The sequence below is a fragment of the Carassius carassius genome, chromosome 49, assembly GCF_963082965.1.
Source record: "Carassius carassius chromosome 49, fCarCar2.1, whole genome shotgun sequence".
NCBI classification, from domain to species: Eukaryota; Metazoa; Chordata; class Actinopteri; order Cypriniformes; family Cyprinidae; genus Carassius; species Carassius carassius.
The window spans coordinates 11369373-11391782 of record NC_081803.1 but is presented as its reverse complement, the minus strand read 5'-3'; the positions used below and the strand labels follow the sequence as shown (position 1 = coordinate 11391782).

The following is a 22410-nucleotide window of genomic DNA, read 5'->3' as shown; positions in this document are numbered from 1 at the left end:
ACCCCAAATTAACAATCTTGAAGAATCATGTAATTTGTAAATATTGACGGCATCAACAAAATGTTGTAAAGAGCTTCTCTGTTCATTCAATCTGGGAAATAAGTTCTGATGAGACACGTTTAATTTAAAATTGTAAAACATTCCAATGAAAACCAATTTACTGTACAAATTAATGGGACAACGGTTCGCACATTGGCATCTTTGCTCAACTACCAACAAAACACGCCAGACTTAAAACGAACTTGCAATTTTGTAAAACAACCATTTAATTATTTTTTGCACTAGAAATTATTGAAAAAAAAAAATGTTTTTATATATATATATATATATATGCGTTAACGTGCTGCATTAACGTGAGACTCTTATCGGGCGATAAAAAAAAATATCGCTGTTAATCTATTCTCAAAGTTGGGTTGGGAGCTGGGTCTACTTTAAGCAAGCTATGATGACCTTCACCTTGATATTTCATATAACCAACTGGCTGAGGCCAGCCTAAAAAGATGCTCAGGACAGTTGATCGGCCACTGCTGCGCATCGTCACGAAAGCTTATCTTTTTCACGTGTTTTTAAGCCTTACCGCTTGTCGATTTAAACATTAAAGCATCCAAAAACAAGACGCGGAAAAGCTGAACAGAGTAGCTGGTTACTCGCGCGCTGTGTTCGGTGCGCACGAGAGAGATTGAGAGCCGCGTATCACAGACAGCGACACTGAACCGAGCTCTCTTCTGAGTTCTCCTCGAAGTCCCTCCTGCACCTAAACGAACAAATACAAATCACAGTTTGAACAAACAAAAAGATGTGAAAGAGCCCAATTCAGTACTCGCGGTGTTCTGGTGTTCAGGGCTCACGGAGAGAAAGGCGTCTCAAAACACTTGAACATCGAATTTGTTTATTTTTGCTCTTGTGCCGACAAATACATACAAAATATGTCAAAATATCCACCTTGGAAATAATGCTCGAAAAAACTGTCAGTTATTTCTTAAGTGAAAGTAAACGGTTGCGTTTATATACAGTACAAAAGTTTGGAAACATTACTATTTTTAATGTTTTTGAAAGAAGTTTCTTCTGCTCATCAAGCCTGCATTTATTTGATCAAAAATACAGAAAAAAATGAAATATTGTGATATATTATTACAATTTAAAATAATTGTTTTTAAATTTATTATACTTTAAATTATCATTTATTTCTGTGATGCAAAGTTGAATTTTTAGGATCATTATCACATGATCCTTTAGAAATCATTCTAATATGATGATTCATTATCAAAGTTGGAAACAGTTCTGCTGCTTAATATTTTTTCAGAACATGTGATACTTTTTTAGGATACTTTGATGAATAAAAAGTAAAAAAAAAAAAAAAAAAAAAGAAGCTATGTTTTTAAAAATATAATTTTTTTTGTAATAACAATATACACTACTGGTTAGTAATTTGGGGTCAGTAATTTTTTTTTTTCTTTCTTTTTTTTTAAATAAAATCAATACTTTTATTCAGCAAGAATGTGTTAAATTGATAAAAAGTGATAAAGAAAATATATTATTAGAATATATATTAGAATTTTTTTTTTTTTTTTGAATAAATGCAGTTCTTTTTAACCTTTTATTCATCAAATATATTAGACTAAATAAATCAGAATATTAGAATGATTTCTAAATGATCATGTGATAGACTGGATGTTACATGTGACACTGAAGGCTGGAGTAATGTTGCTGAAAATTCAGCTTTGCATCACAGGAATAAATTATGTAAAGTATATTCAAATAGAAAACTATTATTTTAAGTAGTAATAATATTTCACAATATTACTGTTTTTTTCTGTATTTTTGATCAAATAAATGCAGGCTTGATGAGCAGAAGAAACTTCTTTCAAAAACATTAATAATAGTAATGTTTCCAAACTTTTGGTCTGTAATATATATATATATATATATATATATTATATAATAAAAGTTAATTCAAAATATTAACAAATACTCTAATACTATAATAGTATATAAATACCAAATTTTAGAGCAGATGTCTGCAAACCCTTTAAACTACATGCCTAAACCTATAAAGTTGCCTGGTGGAGAACAAATATGAAGATAAAGAGCTGAAAGTTGCTTGCGCCTACTTAAAGTGTTGTGTTACTCTGTTTTTGCATCCCTAGAGCAGGGCCGTGTCTCTCTGAGGTGACAATGTACCACATATACAGCCCCTTTAAGTGAATGCCCTTGGACTGCTATCTCTGATGGAGACGCGTTTAGTAAGGAACACACGCACACAGCCAGGGAGCATCTGCTCTGAATGCAGGTACAGAGTCCCCGCGGTCATCAGCGATAGGATGAGGGTGGACTATGAAGGGAACAGGTGAACAGAACAGCTGCATTCATCAACTGCTGGGAGCACAACCAATCTGTGTCCTTCCATCTGTCTTACTGTGGCCCACCTCCAATCACCGGGTCAGCTCTTGCCAAACAGTCCTTCACTTTAATAAATTAGTGGACTTTAAGTCCAATAAAGGCTTTTGCCTAACCAATCACTGGTTCAAGAATTGACACTGATGTCAGTCAACCACTTCACTTTTTTACTTCATCTTTCGATTCTGGATACCATAGTAAAAACTAAATATAACTAAACACATTATTTACTAATAAGTTAAATAATATAAAATAATATATAAAATACATGTTTAAAAGATTGGGGTCTTATACTCACGAAGACTGCATTTATTTGATCAAAAATACAGTAAAAACAATAAATATTGTTAAAACAATATATACAATTTAAAATAACCTTTCTATTTTTATTTATTTTTTAAATGTAATTTATTGTTTTCATGTAACTTTTTTGTATTAATTGACCTATAATTTTGACAATCCTATTCATAATAAATAAATAATCTTTCTGGCTACACTGAAAAATATAAGCACACCACACAGATCACTTGCTGGATTGTCAATTTAATACTGGGATTTCACCTCTATTAAAAACTTTTTCCCTGTTCCTTTTTTCTTCTTTTTCCCGATTCATTTCTATTTTTAAATCATGCATCTGCAATGCAAATATACCTCTCTGTTGTTTCGTTATTGAGTTTCAGGAAGTATCACTGTCATCACAATATTTGTGGAGTTGCTTCTGATGGCCTTGTTTGCCTAGGGTGTTTCTGTGTTGGCACTAGTCATCACAACAAGAAACAGGTGATATTTCACACACAATGCAGCACTTGCTGTTGACAGCGATTCATGCATACCTTGAAAGGCATGTCAGAGGGCCTGTGAAATCAAACTTTATAGCGTATTTATGGTGCAGATCAATACATCGTCACTCAGGACTTTTCCTATATAATTAAGTAATATAACTCACCTTCCAGAAGAAAATATAATAAAAAATAGAGAGTGTTTCTCAAAATAACACCAAATGAGGCAAACATTTTTGTATAAGCAGGGTTAGAGATTGGTTGTCGAGATGACTTATTAGCTTGTAAATGCCACTTTAGCTAAATATTTTAAACTCACCCATGATGGTAAGGAGGAACTTCCTGCTGCCGATGCCAGGAACCTTCTTCACCTTGCACTGATAGGTCCCCGTGTCTGTGGCTTTCAGACCCATGATGTTCATGGAGGCATCACCGTTTTTAGGGTCAGGGGAGTTGAAGTGAACTCTTCCTTTAAGAGGTTCGTAATAGTGTTCAAAGGCTCGGTCACCTGAGTACACAATCAACTGTGGGAAGATGACAAAAGAGAATCATGTTTCAGTAAGTGTAACTCATGTATTGGTAAAATGTTACTCAATATTTTAGCTTAACAACTGTGAGTGGGAAAAAGTGCAGTGTATATGCATCAGTGAATGGTCAAACTAATGATCACATTCAGACAAAAGCCTAATTTTTCTTCTTATGAAAGTTAGTTGACAAAGACAAACACAGTGCTCCCTCTTATCTTAAAAATCTCTTTCAGCACGAGTAAATCATTTGCCCTTTCTATGTACAACCTGAACAAACTATTCTTGTTAGGCTAATTTAACACCGGTCACCAGAAGTTATATTTTAAATGAGTACCATCAATATATGCTTCTCTCTCACAATGCTACATCGTAAGGGACAGTACAGGTCTGTTTTTGCTAAAAAAAAAAAACATACGTGCTTAGTACAAACACAGATAAAAAGACATGCACAGAGTCTTGTCACCCATGGAGGGAAAATATGGGATCCATTCAACAGACCCCATCACCACCGCATCATTTTTCTATGATGATGGAGAGCCGACGGCCTCCCGTGGCATCTTGGAAAAATAAATAAATAAATAAAGGGATAGGGACAACTGCCTAAAGCAACATACAGGCACTATAACATACTTCAATTTAGAAAGTCAAAAAGTCTGCTCAAGGCAGAGAACAAAAGATACAAAAGTGAAATCCAAGAAAACTGATGGATAGAACCAAGTCCCCACCCTAAATTTGTACATCTTTCTCAATAATCTGTTACACTCAGATGTATGACACAACACAACACAGAAGAAATTAATGTGTTGCTATTTTCTTTTCATCATGACTTTAACAATAGTAAGTCTTCACTCTAGGGTCAGTGTGCAGTTTCACTGCCATCTAGAAGTCAAGTCTTCAAGGACACAGTGTGACTTGTTAAAATCAAAGTGTACATGAGTCTTGTCTTGTGAGTCTTGTTTACACCTGTGTATGTGTGTATGCCTGTAGGTAAGTGCACTTCCTCCAGGGCCACATCAGGCTTGTTTGAAATGCAAAGCAGCACTGACTCACCTGTGAGATCAGTCTGCTTTACAGCCCAGGCAATTTCTGTAGGCCTGCCTGTTTACATCAGTGTCTACCCTCACTGCTCAACCATGCTGCCCTGACCCATAGTATCTGCTACTGGGAATCAGTACATGCCAACTACCAGAGCTTTTACACAGGTAACCATATACTACTATAAAGTACTGTATTTAACTTCCTTAAATGCACATTCCTGGCCCAAAGAAAATTAGCTTGATCTGTATTTACAAAAGTAGTGACTTGCCGTTTTCCTGAAACAATTTTAAATGTTAACACATAGACACTCGTTCGTTAAAAGGTTATTTAGGCATTACTTTAGCAAACACATTTTTTCACAATTCCAGATGGATAAAATAAAGTCCTCAACCTTTTATATTGTAAATTACTCCGAAAACACTTTAGTCCAAATGCATTTTAAAGAATTTAATGCTTTTGTATTTAATTGATCAAAAGAAAATTCATTTGTCTTCTTACAAAATTTTTCCATTTCAAACAAATTCAGAAAATAAAACATCACAGTTTCAACAAAAACATTAAGCAGCAGAACTTTTTTAAACATCGTTAATAAGAAATGTCTCAAATCAGCATTTTAAAATGATATCTGAAGGATAATTTGACACTAAAGACTGGAGAAATTATGTTGAAAATTCAGCTTCACCGCAAAATAAATTATGGTCAATGCATCTGTCTTTAAAATTAGTGGATAATTTCCTAGCAGAAAATTACCAGTACATTTTTATATGAACTCAAACTTTTAAATAGCAGTGTATATCATTTCATAATTTTTCACATTACTCAAATTTAGTAACAAATGGCATTTAATGTTGATTTAAACTGTTCAAATTAACTAGACAGCTATTCTCTGACTCACAAATACAGATATGACAACACAAATTTTCCAAATCTAGGCAAAAAAAAAACAGCAACTGGGATACTGCAACACAATCTTATCTAATTTTCTATATGTAAAAATGCAATTATAAAAATCACTGCATGTTGATTTCTATTTTCTAAATAATCCTTTTGTTTTGCGTTTCCTATTGTCACTCTCAATCACAGCAGGGCTATTGTGCAATTGCAGTTGCCGCTTAAGAGATTATGGAGCCAGAGTGCATACAGTGAGTGTCACCCCAAATTCCCATCCATTCTTGAATATAATGCTAGCACTAATGGCCAATGCAGTTTTGTATGTAATTCATCAACAGTGTCCCACAAACAAGAGAATCATTTCACGCTTCACTGTGTCCCAAAGACCTTTCACAATGAATACAATCATTGGAAATTGGGTTCTGCATTCAAGATTGATTCATTGTTTCAGTTCTTGTACTAAAAAAAAACCTGAGGAAACTAAAAAGGAAACCTGATCAAAAGTGAGAGATGAAAAAGAAGGAAAGTGCCCAAGATAGACCAAACACTGATAAGTCAGTTTGCTCTGTTTAGAACTCCTCTATCATATATTGACTCATTTGGTAGCTTTTCAATAAAGCTTCATTTAGGCCAATCAGTGCAGACCAGAAAAAATTCTACATTCTATCCGAGGAAAACTAGATTACTTTGAACTGATTTGGACTCCTTTTCTGAACATCCTGACCCAACTTGACATGACCACAGACTAGATGTAAATTTATGTTTATTACTGTTTATCTTTATGATTATTTAATATCTTGCCTTGTGGAGAGAGGGGTTTTTTTGTTTTGTTTTTGCTGTTTTATTTCGTTGTTTTCTTTTTTTGTCTTTGGGTTTTGTAAAAAATTAAAACTATAAATAAAAAATTAAAAAAGATGCAGAGAAAAGATGTGGTGTTGTGATGTATTATTACAATTTAGAATAGTTGTTTTTAAATTTATTATACTTAAGATTATCATTTGTTCCTGTGGTGCAGAGCTGAATTTTTAGGGTCATTATCGCATGGTCCTTTGGAAATCTTTCTAATATGATGATTCATTGTCAAAGTTGGAAACAGTTCTGCTGCTTAATATTTTTTCAGAACATGTGATACTTTTTTAGGATACTTTGATGAATAAAGTAAAAAAAAAAAAAAAAGGCTATGTTTTAAAAATATAAATATTTTGTAAAAACAATATACACTACTGGTCAGTAGTTTGGGGTCAGTATTTTTTTTTTCTTTTTAAATAAAATCAACTTTTATTCAGCAAGGATGTGTTAAATTGATAAAAAGTGATGGTAAAGAAAATATATTATTAGAATATATATTATTAGATTTTTTTTTTTTTTTTATAAATGCAGTTCTTTTTAACCTTTTATTCATCAAAGATATTGGACAGCAGAACTGTTTCCAACACTCATGATGGATCTGAATGTTGGGGTGGTTTCTGGATGATCATGTGATAGACTGGATGTTACATGTGACACTGAAGGCTGGAGTAATGATGCTAAAAATTCAGCTTTGCATCACAGGAATAGATTTTTTTTTTTTAAGTATATTCAAATAGAAAACTGTTGTTTTGAGTTGTAATAATGTTTCACAATATTGCTGTTTTTTCTGTATTTTTGATCAAATAAATGCAAAAAAACAAACAAAAAAAAGAGATACTGTGAAATATTATTACAACTTTATAAAACATTACAACTTAATATAACAGTTTTCTAATAATGTTAAATGGGTGCCAAGGAAATAATTATTGTTTTTTTTTCATGTTGAAAACAGTTGCAGTGCTTAATATTTTTGATAAATATAACATTTATTTAATATAAAATTATAAAATGTACCATTATAGAATGTATTTACTGTCACTTTAAGTCAATGTAGGCATGGCAAATATGCAATTCTTTTTTCTGGAAAATAACGATTCTCTCACTATTCTTGTTGGTTTAACCATTCTGATCAGTACAGCCAAACTACTTTCCCTATTTTAAAAACAAGGCCTTGGTAACAAAATATAAAATAAAAAAAGAAAGGCAAACATTTAGGCCAAAGTGGACAAAGATTAAAATCTTTGTCATTATTTCCTCTTTTATTAAAAAATAAGAACAAATATACACATTACAAAAATATGGGTATCTCTGTACATCTGTTTTTTTCGGTATAGACACAACGTCTGTGTGTTAGCAAAGAAAACTATCAGTATAAATATAATGAACAGTATTCTAAACATTGCATATCCTGCGATGTGATTTTCGCAGATGTGCACATCCTGATATCGATGCTGAAATTATATATCATGCAGCCCTATTGTAAATCAAAATAGAATAGATCCGTGAAATTTGTGTCAATACCCAGCCCTAGTAGATACTGTAATAATTTGCCAAAGCAAGAGTAAAACATTGCAAAGAACTGGGGAACGATGACCGTTAGAAATTTCTCCCAAAATACAAGTAGTCCATGTACATACAACCTTCAACTTCTTATAAACCATTAAAAACAATGAAATGGGTCAAAGACAAATTTCAAGTCCTGGGGCAAAGCCTGGCAGAACATAGGGGGGAGAGTGCAGGTCTATGCCCATGAGGACGACCCAGCATACACCAAACTGGGCAACTGAGGGGAACAGAAATGAGAGAAGAAAGGGAGAACGATAAAAATAGAATGAAAAATTAGGTGTAGAACGACAGAAGAAATGAAGGAGCTTTGAGAAGAAAAAAAAAAGATGGAGTAGAGAGAGAGTATGTGTGCGAGAGAGTGAGATAGCAAGAAAGGTGCAAGTATACCATTGAGATCGACTACTGAGGCCTTCCGACCCAATTCTGTCCCCAGCTTAATGCATAATTCTCTGGAGAGAAAGCGTACGAGGTAATCTCTGCAGGGGCTGCAGCAGACAAGCACACACATATCTGGCCGCTTACTCTACCTGCAAGTCCAGTGCTAGGGCTAAAATAAGTCTTTTGTAAGGAAATGAGAGATGGATTAATTATGGTTTATATTACAGAGATGGCAATTGTATGGATGCAGGGGGTGCCTCTGCAGACCACAATTCATAGAGAAGTGTAAACACTTAAACACACACAACATCAATACATAACATCAGTTAACAGCTTCCAAAACCAATAAAACTCAAATGCACAGCAATGTGAGTAAAACCATAGTGATTATATGATCCTTTATGTAGACCCACACACATATCCATCCAGGGAGCAAATTTACAGTGCACTAAAACAACAGCAATATGGCACTCACAAACCAGCACCTGCTCGCTGCAGATCAAACCAGGTAAAACGTATAACCAAAGGTCAGCCTTCAAGGGCGATCACCCCACCAAAACTGCAAATACTTGATATATAAATGGATCTTAATTAGTATGCCGACTAAGTATTGTTGTTTTATTGTTTGGGATTCAAAGTGTGGTTTTCTGATTAAAATTGTGACCCATTTAGCAAAATTTAGCAAAACAAAATTTTTGTGATTATATATTAATATGAATAGAAAATAACAAAAACAATTAGGAACTATTAAAGCTTCTCTTTAGTTGACTACCGCTACTTTAGAAGCACTTCTAATAAAAAGTTTGTGAAAATGATTGGCAAATATTGCATTTTTCACAAATGCATGTTTCAAGTGACCCAAACTCAAAGACAGACAGACATTTCTCACACAGAAATGTGCACCTAACAAATGAAAACAATGAGCGTTCCAAAATCAGCTAAACATATTAAACATTTGATCTCCTCCGATTGGATGGAATCAAAGGCTGAAGCTTAAAAAAAAATCTGTGGACCACAGAGTCTGTGACCACCATACACCAAGCGATGTTCTATTCAATTTGTCAACTCAAATCTGAAAACTGGCTCTGACTTTTGGCAGCTAACATCAACTTCTCCAGACTGAAAATTGGGGCAAAAATCGTGTAGTGTATTTAGCCTTATGTATGTAGTGTAGCCTTTAGGCTAGCACACGGTGTATGAGTGTGGATGTTGACGACTGTGTAGTAAAAATGTCACTCTTCTGCTTTGCACAATAGAGGCAGTCAAACTAGTTCTGAGAGCTTGTTTTGGCTGATAACAAGAACTTGTGACAGGAAGAGAGGCAACAAAACACAGGGACAAAGTCAAACTAAACCTCCCAGAGGCTTGTGAATAATGCAGACATCAAATTTCTTTCACATAGACACTAACCTTATCTCATTGATACACAATACACTTTATTTACTCACCACTTTCTCTTCTTTCTGGTTGTCAGAGGGCTGCAGGCTCCACTCAATGTCCAGAGGCCCAGAATCCTCAGCAGAAAGAGTGAACTGACAGTCCAGCTTCACGGTCTCTCCACTGGCTTTCTCAATGGATGTGGGGCCAGTGGAGGTGATCTGTAGTCCACAGGCTGAGCCTGAAAGGAACAGAAAAGATAATGCTTTCAAACAGTAATGAACATGCCACATATTAATTACAAAACTAATATTTTGTGCAATCAGCTTCTTTTGTAAATGCATGGAAGGATGTTGTTTTCACATCACTGCACGGTTTGGATCTGATATCTATACAGGGGTTATAACTCAAAGCCTGTGAAATGCAGCATCCTTGAGAGAATGACCGAATTCTGTGGTCTGAGAAGATATGCATGGTGCATAGCCTCAGTAGAGCTGAAGATAAATACATCCAATATCATCTATTCTTGGAATGCATTTAATTTAGTAAATGACGACTAACTGCGCACACAGCAGTGGGGCTCTGTACAGCAGAGATCAAGAATAAGTATAGATATAAGATAAAGCTAAAAAAAAAAGCATCCATCATCATCATATGCTATCATTTTCTAACAGAATCCAGACAGGCAGAGACACAGTTTTTAAGCTCCTATTTATTGATGATACATGGTAAAATCTATTTCCTTACTGGTCAGGAACGACGAGCAATATGCAAGTGATATGGATGTATGCCTGTCTATCTTCAGCACTGGATTTTTACACTGGATACATGCACGCATAATAAAAGTTTAAAGTCATTGTAACCTAGGGCTGGGCGATATATCGAATATTAGCGAATATATCGGAATAATTTTGACGACGATGTACAATTTGAATATATCGGGAATATCGAATATTTCAAATTCAAGCATACTTTCCCAAAATAACGCGCCGAATGTCCAAAAAGGAACCTGTAACTGCTGACTGCTCTACGCCCCTCTACTACGAGAGCTGTAATGATAGCGGTTGCCAGATAACAAGAGTTTAAATCTCCGAATCAGAGCTCCACTGTTACAAGGATACATTTTCTCCCCGGTGTTTGCTTATTTAAAGCAATCTGGCAACCATGCGCACGTGCTCACTCCTCATTGCGGAAGAGCCGCCGACGATAATCTGAAAACAATAACAAGCTGGAATTGAGTGATCTAATGAAAGCGTCGTTCAGCCGGTCTGTGTTCTGTCGTGAGATCTCAACTGTATTGTTTGCATTTGTGATCGCAAAATAAATGCACTTACTCGACCGCTGATGTTTGAATAGAGAAACATAGGCTAAGGCCATTTGGATTTACTATTGGGGAATTTCACTGATATGTTTACCAGTTTCCATAATATAGACAGGGAAAATGCAAAAGTCTTTGGTATTCATTTATATATATTTATATATAAGAAATAGCTATGTGCTTCAACAACTAGCTCCCCATCTAAGAGGGTTTTTAGTGTCAGTAGGAACAGTTTCATGCCACAGATCTTCTCTTAAAACCACAGACAGTTGACAGACTTGTGTTCTTAGCTTAAAAACTTGTTAAAAAAATTACAATAAAATACTTATCCCAGTTGCATAGTTTAAATTGTTAATTGCATGCACTAAAAAGTTGACAGAATGCACTTTCTGTAACTGTTACTTAATTTGCACTGCTTCAGTTACATATAGGCCTACATGTATTCGTTTAATAAAAAGCGGTAAGTGATCTCTTGGTCTAGATTTTTTTAACTGCTTAAATTAGCTGTTTAATCTAAATGTTTTTTTGTTTTTTTTAATGGGCAAAAGAAAATCATGTTTTATTTTTCATGATTTAAATGCAAATGCAAACATATCGAGATATATATCGAATATCGTAAAAATTGACAATATCGAGATATCAATTTTTTTTGTATATCGCCCAGCCCTATTGTAACCAAGTATTGAGTACATGTAAGATGTTTCTAAACCAGTTTCATTGAGTTGACTCAGCTCATAGACATTCATAGTAATGCACAGCTGAAACTTCAGAACAAGACTTTTTTTTTTTTAACCATTAGAAACAGGTGGAGTGCCATTACCGTAGAGATCAGAATATTGTAGAGGCCTCTGGCTACTAATCAGAGTTCAGTCCCATGAGGTTCTGATCTTTCATCACAATCAAGGGACTGGTTGTAGGTCAGCTTTACACACAACACAAACCGTTGAATGAAGCTGCAGGGTGTGTTGCATTACATTATATAAAAGAGAATTGTTTAAATGTCATTCTTATGGCAGTGTGTGAATTTACCTTGGGTATCACCGGTGATTTAATTTGTGGGGTCAAAAAATATTAAGAATGTGTATCGCACAAGGAATACTGATTAAAATGAAAGGCGGCGCTCCAGTCAACAAATGAATATTGCTGGCATGGGCCATTCAAAATCCCCCCATTAACAGTAATATATGCTCATTTACCCGTGATCAAAGTAATTCTTTAAACTAATGGGTCCTTTGGTGACCCTGGCTGAAGGCTGCATTTCATTTCATTTTAATTAATATAGCCAGCTCTCTAGCAGAGATCAGGGCAACGTCGAGGACATGACTTCATTCAATCACCTAGGTCTATTCTCTACATCTACAGCCATAAATCTGGTTCTAAAACATGTAGTGCTGTGCCCCACTACCATGCTAGAGCACAACTCTTCTACAATTTTTTTTTTTTATCATTATTTTTTTTTACTATGATATGACTAAAGAACATATGTCTTTCTTACCAAAAAATTATAAACCAGTCAAACCGGCTTTGCTACAAATCAGTGTCACCATTTACTGCCCCACCCTTTCTCTCTCAACTATAATCATGCAAATGAAATAGTAAGTAACAGCTTGCATATCTTTTGGACATCAGTAATCAATACTGGCCATGCATGAATACAGAACAAGAGACCCGAATTGAATATAAACTAAGCATGGCTGTACACAAAAATATGATTTCCATTGCATGTTCAATATGTTCAGCAAGGCCAACAGATGTACAGATGCACTCGTGAAACAAAGATCACACATACTAAATAAGACACCAACAATGACCAAGTAATGGTCTTTTTAAAATACAGTAGAGCATCTGCAGTGGCATTTCACAAATGTTTCTTTTAATTTTGCAGTGTGCAGCTAAACATCTCAACTTGCATCTCAACTGGGTAAAAGAGTGAGTGAAACCAAAACACTTAAAATGCAAGTTGAAGGTTTACCAAGATCAGTATACTCATATCTGACTAAAATACACATGCCACAATTCATTTTTTATTACCACATGATTGGTCACCATTTTGACGGTCATGTCATAGCAGCCTATCAATATACCCCTAAATAAATATTGAAAAAAATTTTAAATTAGAATAACGCTGACATTTAAACATGTATCGGAGACCAATCCAAAGCAGGAAAAACTGCTCCCATTTCTTAATTCAAGACATGCTAACCTGCGGAGCTTACGTAGTCACATAAAATGGTAAAATACACACTACAAGTCTGCATTAAAATATCTGAAGATCAAGGAAACAAGAGGAGATATTAATCAAGAAAAGACTTAGGATCTGCTGCCTTGGCAAAAACATATGTAATACTACTCCACAAACAACAGACATGTTGTTGGAATCTCATGAAACCTCAACAGTGGAACAATTCAATTTGAAGTTCAAAATACACTTCTAGTCACATGAGCAGGTGCTGCCCAACACTAGAGCTTCTAGGAATCTAACTTCTAGGAATATCCATCTCTGCCTTGCTGGTCTTGACCTCCACCAGTTGAGCATGACACAATAAAACATATGATGTTAAAAAGAAAGCAATCTGAACTACTAGAATGAGGCCACAAGACCACCACAACACACTCTTCTCTGAGTCCCCCATTTATCTCCCGCTCTCATTCCCCTCCTAACTCTCCCTCTCACGTTGGTCCCGTGAGCCCAAGCCCTGCTGACTGTAGACCCCCTTTGTGTGCTCACAATAGGTAAAGAATCCTGTCTCCTGGCAACACATGCTTCTGAGAATGCCAGGGAGGGGATGAACGAAAAGGGGGAAGGTAATGCAGATAAGGAGTGAGCGATACAACAAAACAAAAAAGTGGGGGAGGCTGAGTGAGAGGAGAGTAATGTCTTGTTGTGGACAGAAATAGAGTGATTATAAAAAAAATAATAATAATAAAAAATAAAAATAAAAATAATAATAATAATAATAATAATATTATATATATATATATATATATATCATCCAAGAATTATTAATTCCAAATACAGATATTCAAATCCTCTTGTGAATCTTTTGTATTGTTTCATTTGTATTGCAGAAAAAAACATTGCAATATCAAATACTGTACTGGCCTAATAAAAACAAACTATGTGTGCAGGCATGTCAATGTTTAAGAAGGCACAGTGAATGTGTCAATAGGATTGATGGTAAGTGAAGGACATTTATCAATTATAAAAGTGTTAAAATCATGCGTCACATTTCCATTTCCCAAGTCAATACAGGGATATCAGAGCCACACACAGGAAAGGAAAAAGGAAAGCTCACTCCCGTATATATAACATGCAACAGGAGGAAGATTTGGAAGGATCTTTCCACAGAGTCAATCCCTCTGGTGTACAGACAAACCAAAAAAACAAAAACAGTTCATGCATTTAAAAAGCTAATAAGATTGTTCTTCCTATCAGCATGTGAAGCTGTTGTGCATGCAGTACAGCAGAGCTTGAATTATAATTAGGTTGTCATTCGAGGAAGCTGGAGTACACTGTTAAATTGCACTCGCGCTCTCACTCACATAAACTCTCATTTCAGATGCAGCAGTAAAGTAGGAGTTATTTTGGGGTTGTGACAGTAAAAAAAAAAAAAAACTGTGACGGCTTTATAGAGAATCATGGCATATGTGCCATATTTTCCAGAATGGGTGGAAGGATTAAAAAAGGCTGATATTTCTCATTTAAAAACTGCAGATGACAGCTAGTTAAAAATAAATAAATTAAATCCTCTTCATAGCATCACACTTTCTCTGAAGTAATTTGTTAGAATTAATACCCTTTTCTTAAAAAATTAAATAAAATAAAAAACACCTTCCTACAGCTATCATCTGGATTGAGTCAAACTTTTGACTTTTACAGTAAACTAACAAAAATTATGAGAGAGTTGTTTAAGCACAACATTTTTTTTTAAATCAGGGCCCCTCTAACACTTTCTCTAACATTCTGAAGGAATGAGAGGCAGTTTATTTATCATCTTATAAGGTGACTGAGCCAATGGGCCATTACTTTCATATCTGTTAGCATCTGCTCATCATCAACTCCATCCTCTTCTCCTTTCTCTGTCCTTCAGACAAGTGACCTTTCCTCTCTCCTCTCTTCTGCTCTCTAACCCTGAGACAGACGTAGTGATGAATGCAGAACAATTTACATTTTTCCTTGCCCACCCTCAGGTCACCCACACATATCCCTCCCCCACCACTTTCCCATAGTTGGAATCCCATTTGTATATGGCTAATATAGTTAGTTAAAGATAAAGACAAATTAGTAAGCTACAGAAAGTGCCACGTAATCTTAGTGGGACTGATTTTTGCAGCCCATAATGACTTCCATTCTGTCTTTTAAATGCTTTGAATTATTCTTAAATTATTAATTGTCAAAAAATTGGGGGGGGCAGGGTCTGGCTAATAACCCCCCCTTTTTTTTGCAGAAACAAAACCAAAAGCGGTCACAAATACTGTGGCAACTAGTTAATTTTGCATCAATTCCTGCAAATTTCTGAAGGATATGCACAAGCAAGCAAGTCATGCATGTCTGGAATGACACATGAGGGAATAAATAATGATTTTTAGATTAACTGTTCTTTTAAGATATGATCATGGTCTCAAACACAAGCAGAAACCAAGCAAGTGTACTAGCAGGAGCAAACCCTTTATAATTCATGTAAACACAAGACAAGTCATGTGCCTGGTCAGTGCTTGCTGAGAGGCTGGTCAAGGAGACAGACCCTGGGTGAAGGGACAGACTGCTGATACCATAAATATCTCCTGTCTACTGGGACCTACACTAATCTAGACACATGTATATTTCCACACAGTCTGTCTCTCTCTTTCAATCAGTGTCAAATAAACTCCTTTCGTTTCTAATACACAACCTGAGCGATCAAACGACACACCCAATCTGAACTAAATCCACTAGTTCACTGACCTCTTCCATCTGCATTTACATCAAAACTATTTCCACAACAACTAAATAAATCAGCTTAAAAACAAAAAAAAATGAACACTGCTCCATCTCTGTATCATTTTCTGCTGTGCTTTGGTCTTGTTTAAGACAAGCAGCAAATTTGGAGCGTGATTAAATTGTAAAACTGTAATACAAAAGTAAACACTGAAGTTTCAGGAAGAAAACTGTGAATCCTGGTATATAGGGCTGTCGCGATAACCGCAAAATTGTAATACCGCGCTATTGACAAGCAAACCGCAGAGGAAAGATAGCAACCGCAGAAACCGCGGCAACCGCAGTGTTCAGGTTTTTTTTTTTTTTTTTTTTTTTTTTTTTTTTTTTTTATGAGGCTGTGGCCTTATTGTTTTTCTTTCAATTTGTCACTGTGCATTCAATGTTAAATAAATTATATTAATGATACAATATGGTCACGACTGTAATTTTCTCGTGAGCCGTTGTAGCTTTATGGTGCTTCGTTAGTTTTGAATAGGCCGGCTGAAACGATGGGAGGCGCTCGATCTCGTCCCAAAACCTTATGTCACGTTGCCAGTTTGGGAACATTTTGGCTTTCAACCCAATGAAAAGGACGAGCCAGCGAATATAGATGAGCCGATATGCAAAATGTGCTGCAAAAAAGGTTCCTGTGACACTGCAATACATCTAATTTGAGGTCATCAGGACATTCTAAAACGCTTAACGGGAAAAACGCTTAATGTGGTTTAATGTACCAATACAGTGATATTAACAGACCAAACTCACTAAACATCATATTAATAAAGTATATTATCTACAAAAAATCAGATGATCCCTGAATATGAATTCAGCGCGTTTAATAACACGTTAAGCCTTTTCCTCTCATAGAAAACCATCATAAGGCTTAACGTGTTATTAAACGACTTGCATTCATATTCAGGGATCATCTGGTTTTTTTTGTTTTGTTTTTTGTACATTGTATACTACTTTATTAGTATAATGTTTAGTGAGTTTGGTTTTTAAAAATCACTGTCTTAGTACATTAAGCCACATTAAGCGTTTTCTTATAACGGTTTTCTATGGGAGGAAAAGGCTTAACTTGTTATTAAACGAGTTGCATTCATATTCAGGGCTCATCTGATTTTTTATAGATAGTATACTTTATTAGTATGATTTTTAGTGAGTTTGGTCTGTTAATATCACTGTCTTAGTACATTAAGCCATGTTAAGCGTTTTCGAGTGTCCCCTGTCATCCAGCGCAGCTGCCCCCTCAAGCATCAGATCGCGCAGCAACATCAAAAAGAACAGCTGAGACCGGCCGACAGTTAGGAGTAGCTGAAGCCTTTGCGAAATCTGTAAAATACAGCCGTGAAAGTAACAGGCATACATGCTGAAGTCACGGACAACCTCCGCGTCAGTGCCCATACCCAAGAGAGCGTGAGCAGATAACGAGCTCACACGCTATCTGCTTGAGGAGTGCATCAACTCCAGCGCGAATCCACTGTCCTGGTGGGCCAGTGGTGACGCGATAATCAGTCTAGATTTCCGCTGCTGTCCAAAGTCGCTCGCACATACATGTAATACATGTTAGAACTTCATTTCTTAAAAAAAAAAAAAAAAATATTGGAAACCGCATGTTCTTGTTGCTGTTTGGCATTTAACAATAAATAAATGTTTTAAAACGTCTCTGTCAGTTAAAAAAAGCAACAATATATGCTACATAACTCAACGATAGAGCTTTGTATGCAGCAAAATCAGGATAAAAAAAACGCATATCGCACTATTGAGCCACCCATAATAACCCCAGGGGAAATTTCTTAACCGAGACAGCCCTACTGGTATAAAGCTTGCAGTATAAATGAGACGGGAGGGAAAAATACTAAATGAAGATGTAAAAGGATAAATTTGCTCTTCTAGATTACTCTAAAGGTAGTTGAAAAGTGATTACATCTAATTTTTGTCTACTTCTAATTTGACAAAACCAGACTACTAACAGTCTTTGACAAGTAACTCAGATGATGTTCACAAAGCAGAACAGAGAGAGGCTGACACACTACACATAAAATCTTGAGCACACATTAAATTAACTGTTTAATTGAGAGCTACAACACGAATCAAATGTAAATCTGACACACATAATCCCACACTCACATGTACACACAACGGCCTGAAGTTCTCACGTAGGTCTTTAATGATTTTGGAAGGGCCAAGAGAGCAGAGGGCTCAGACTGACAGAGCGTGAATATCATTCTAGAACATTCTCTCCTGAACTGCAGTGCTCAATTAAGGATTAAAGCCCCCAACTCGTTTGACAATAATGAGGCCTCTTTTCTCAGAGTTATTAGCAAAGGCTGCTTATGAAAGAGAGGGCTGGCCTAAAACCGTCATTGCAGCCGATTTCTCTACAGCTTAATGTATAGAACACCGGTCAAATTTTAAACATAGCAAGAATTCCACAAGAGTATATAAGAGATGGAAAAACAGAGTGCTGTTTCAAAGCAAGATGTCACACCAATTTATTCTGACAACGCAAGCTCACAAATCCCTTGTGTAGTTACCTTGTCACCATTCCCAGAAATCCTAGAAAGTTTTGTTTCCTAGAAAAGTTAGAGGCATATCCCAACACTCATTATCTCTCATTTGCAACTACTCAGAAACAAATCTATTAAATTAACATCCATCTGTAGGTGCACTTAAATTAATTTGACAAAATACTAGGTTAAATTTGAACTGTTCAATGAAATCAGCCAAGCATGCACATTAAACACAGACACCACAATTACTGGATAACTAATTGGCAGCTTCAAATATACAGGTATGCAGTGTTGGGGAGTAACTAGTTACATGTAACGGCGTTACGTAATTTAATTACAAAATTATTGTAACTGTAATTAGTTACAGTTACTACGAAAAAATGAGTAATTAAATTAGTTACTTATGAAATTTTTAACGATTACAAAGGGGATTACATTTGAATATTTACACACATCCACATTCAGATTTAACTGATTTATTTCCCAAATTTCACTGACTATTCTAAGACATACCGCCCTAATAATTTCCGGGATGCGGAAACACAGTCTGGTTCGTAGAATCCAGTCATAAAAACGGAATGCCTAACGCGGACGGAATATGCCATATTTTGGATGACTAAATCAAAAGTAGGTCAGTACACTTGAATCAAAACATGACATGGACTAGTGTCTGTGAATATTAAGCCCCAAAAATGCAATATATGACTTGCACATTCTGCGTGTCTGTGGAAATCAGGCACGGACTGGACACCGGGAGAACCGGGACAATTCCCGGTGTCCTGGCAGCCGATTTTGCCCCACTATTTAATATCATTATTGTATAATTGCCTGCCGAATGTACTAAAGCGATCATTTGCGAATCCGCCATTTGATCTCTAATAAATCATGAATTGTTAGTCATGACTCGCGCGCTCTCCGCGCCTCCGCCAAATGGTTTGGATCAGACTCAGAGTAATCAATGCGAGAGAGAGAGAGAGAAAAGAGTGGACTGTGGAAGCGCACAGCTGGAGCAGAGAAGCAGAACTACTGTTCAGGGTTTCAGGTCAGTTTCATCTGTAAAGATGCTTTTTTGTCTTTGTTTTTTTATTTATTTAATCAAGCAGCAGCACGTTGCTCATCAGTCATCACTCAAAATACTATATAAAGGACATAATTATTATCTTTTGTAATGTTACAGTAGTAATTTAGCTGAAAAAAATTCCGATTTTTTTTTATAGGTTTAGGGGGAGCTACGACAGACAACAACACAACCCTTACGAAAATTAACATTTTAATATTTAACTATAAATCCAGAGAAAATGGTTAATATTGTTTAACTGTGATAAACGAAAATGTAAAATTATTTTACAAATGTATTTATTTAAAAATAAATACAAATCCATTTGCAAAAAAAAAATTAAACAAGGTTATTTTACTTTTATACAGGCTAATAAAAGCATGGTTAATTTTTGTAAGGGAAAAACATGACTCGTGTACAGTATTAGGATTTTTCTATAAAGATATTGTAGTATTGTAGAGTATTGTATTGTAAAGTATAGTTTTGTTCAATCTTGAGTATTAAAGTCAGGAGAGAGATAAATAAAGAGACTGAAGAGAAGAGTGGAAGTGAAGGTGCAGTTCAGGAGAGAACTTTTGATTATTTTGCATGTCCCCAAATTAAAGATTTAAAATAGATAAAAAAATAGTTTTGTCCATGAATTTGTTTGTATGAGTTTGAATTGTCCAGTCTGAATTTGTTTCCTAGTCCGTCCCTCCTGTAAATTAATGGCAAAGACATGCAGTTTCATTTACTACACATAGGCCTACTGAAGCTCGCAGCGTTTTCAACCTCTGCCGCCTCAATATAGGAGTACACAAGCACATAAACATAATTTCTAGAACTGCTCTGTGTCACTTCATGTGCATTTTACTTATTTTGAGAAAACTATCATCATATACAAAGAGACCGCAGTTTAAAAAAAACACCAATGTTTCAGGAGTTTATTACACAGAATACGTCACATGCTTATTAGATAACTGTATTTATGTTGATGTGTATGCTTTTATTTATTATTCTTTAATTTTCACAAATTTAGAAAAGTAATCAAAAAGTACTCAAAAGTAATTAGTTACATTACTTTAATAAAGTAATTGAAAACGTTACACTACTATTACATTTTAAACAGGGTAACTTGTAATCTGTAACCTATTACATTTCCAAAGTAACCTTCCCAACACTGCAGGTATGCATATACACAGCTTGCTAATAGCCTGAAATTCAGACAACTGGACTATAATATTAACAAATTGCAGATAAGCCAGCAGGCACGCTCATAGAAATACAAGTATTGTTTAATCTTTTACTAAAATCCTCCCTAATGTATGGGAGGGGTATCGCTCTAACCTCTCAGGTCACACCATACGGGTCAGTCGGCTGCAATGTGATCAGCATGAAAAACATTAAACCTTTTTAAGAGACTAAATTTAATTCAACATCACCTTTATTCAGAATTCTAACCTACATCTTATACACTACTGTTTATAAGTTTGGGATCCTTAAGATTTTAATTTCTAAAAAAAAAAAAAAAAAAAAAAAAAAAACAGTGACAGTTACTACTAGGATTTTTATTTCAATGCTTTTCATTTCAATTTATCACTTTCTATAATAAAAAACTAAATACAAAATCGATTAAAGCTTCCACAAAAGTATTAAGCAGCACAGCAGTTTTCAACACTGATAATGATAATAAGAGAGGTTTCTTAAACAGCAAATCAGCACAGGCTTTCTGAAGAATCATGTGACTCTGAAGAACGGGATAATGGCTGCTGAAAAATCAGGAAAAATTTGTTACATTTTTCACAATATTACTGTTTTTATAGTATTTCTGATCAAATAAATGCGCTGGTGAGCAAAAGAGACTTCTGTCTTCGGGTGGGGAAAAAAAACAAAACAACTACAAACTTATGAATAGGAGTATACAGGTGCTGGTCATATCATTAGAATATCATCCAAAAGTTTTTTTTTACAGAAAGCAAAAATATAGCGAAATTCGAATATCATTTTTATTTATCGAATAATTACAGCAGAACAAATATTCGAATGTTCGACTATCCGTTCACACCCCTAGTATAAATGACACAGAACCTCTAAAGTGCATTCTAATTTCAAACTTACATCACAGGCTGTTCATTTTTAAAATAAAGTACAGTCAACCAAACATATAAAAGGTTACACTGGTCAGTTTAAATAGACCGTAGTATACCGGTCCTCTCTCCTGTTATGCCAAGGACGTTTTTGCTCACTTGAAGAGGATGATCTTTTCCGTCTAGTTTACATAAAAAAATATTATAGTTTAACATTCAGATACATTGCGAATGTGGAAACATTTGGATATGCGCAGAACGAGACCTGAGCAATAACCTCCAAATACATCTAGTCAAACCCACGCTCCCTCGTCCTCGAATGCACGCACGCATGCATGCACTCATGCGTCTCGATCTAATGCTCTGTAAATGCAAGATTTTTTAAAACAAATAGGCCTAGCGGAACACAATTCTAAATCGAATATTTTGCAGAACAGGATCAAACAAAAAAAAGTACTGGTCATAATACTTGCATAAAATCTTTGATGTTACAAAGCGGTTCACTGACTGCGCAGCACAGCCACAAGTGCCACAGTTACATTTGGGATCATTTTATTTTTAATACTATAGTGTCATTTGAAAACATTGCAATTGCGTTTTAAAATACAACAACGAGCACCACGAAACCATTTAAAGAGGCGCATTCAGCAGTCTCCTTGACGGGAACAAGTCAGTCAACAAAGTAACATGATCTAAA

General features: G+C 35.3%; 1 protein-coding gene across 1 annotated transcript in view; it reads right to left on the bottom strand.

The window, feature by feature from the left end:
* The window catches only part of LOC132132100 (coxsackievirus and adenovirus receptor homolog), a 46255-nt gene that overhangs the window by 6711 nt on the left and 17134 nt on the right, over window positions 1-22410 (bottom strand). Inside the window, exons 2-3 of the mRNA XM_059544355.1 lie at window positions 9874-10043; window positions 3496-3700 (exon numbers count right to left, since the gene is read on the bottom strand). Of these exons, the coding sequence (XP_059400338.1) occupies window positions 3496-3700; window positions 9874-10043 (375 nt within the window). The remainder of the gene's footprint in view (window positions 1-3495; window positions 3701-9873; window positions 10044-22410) is intronic.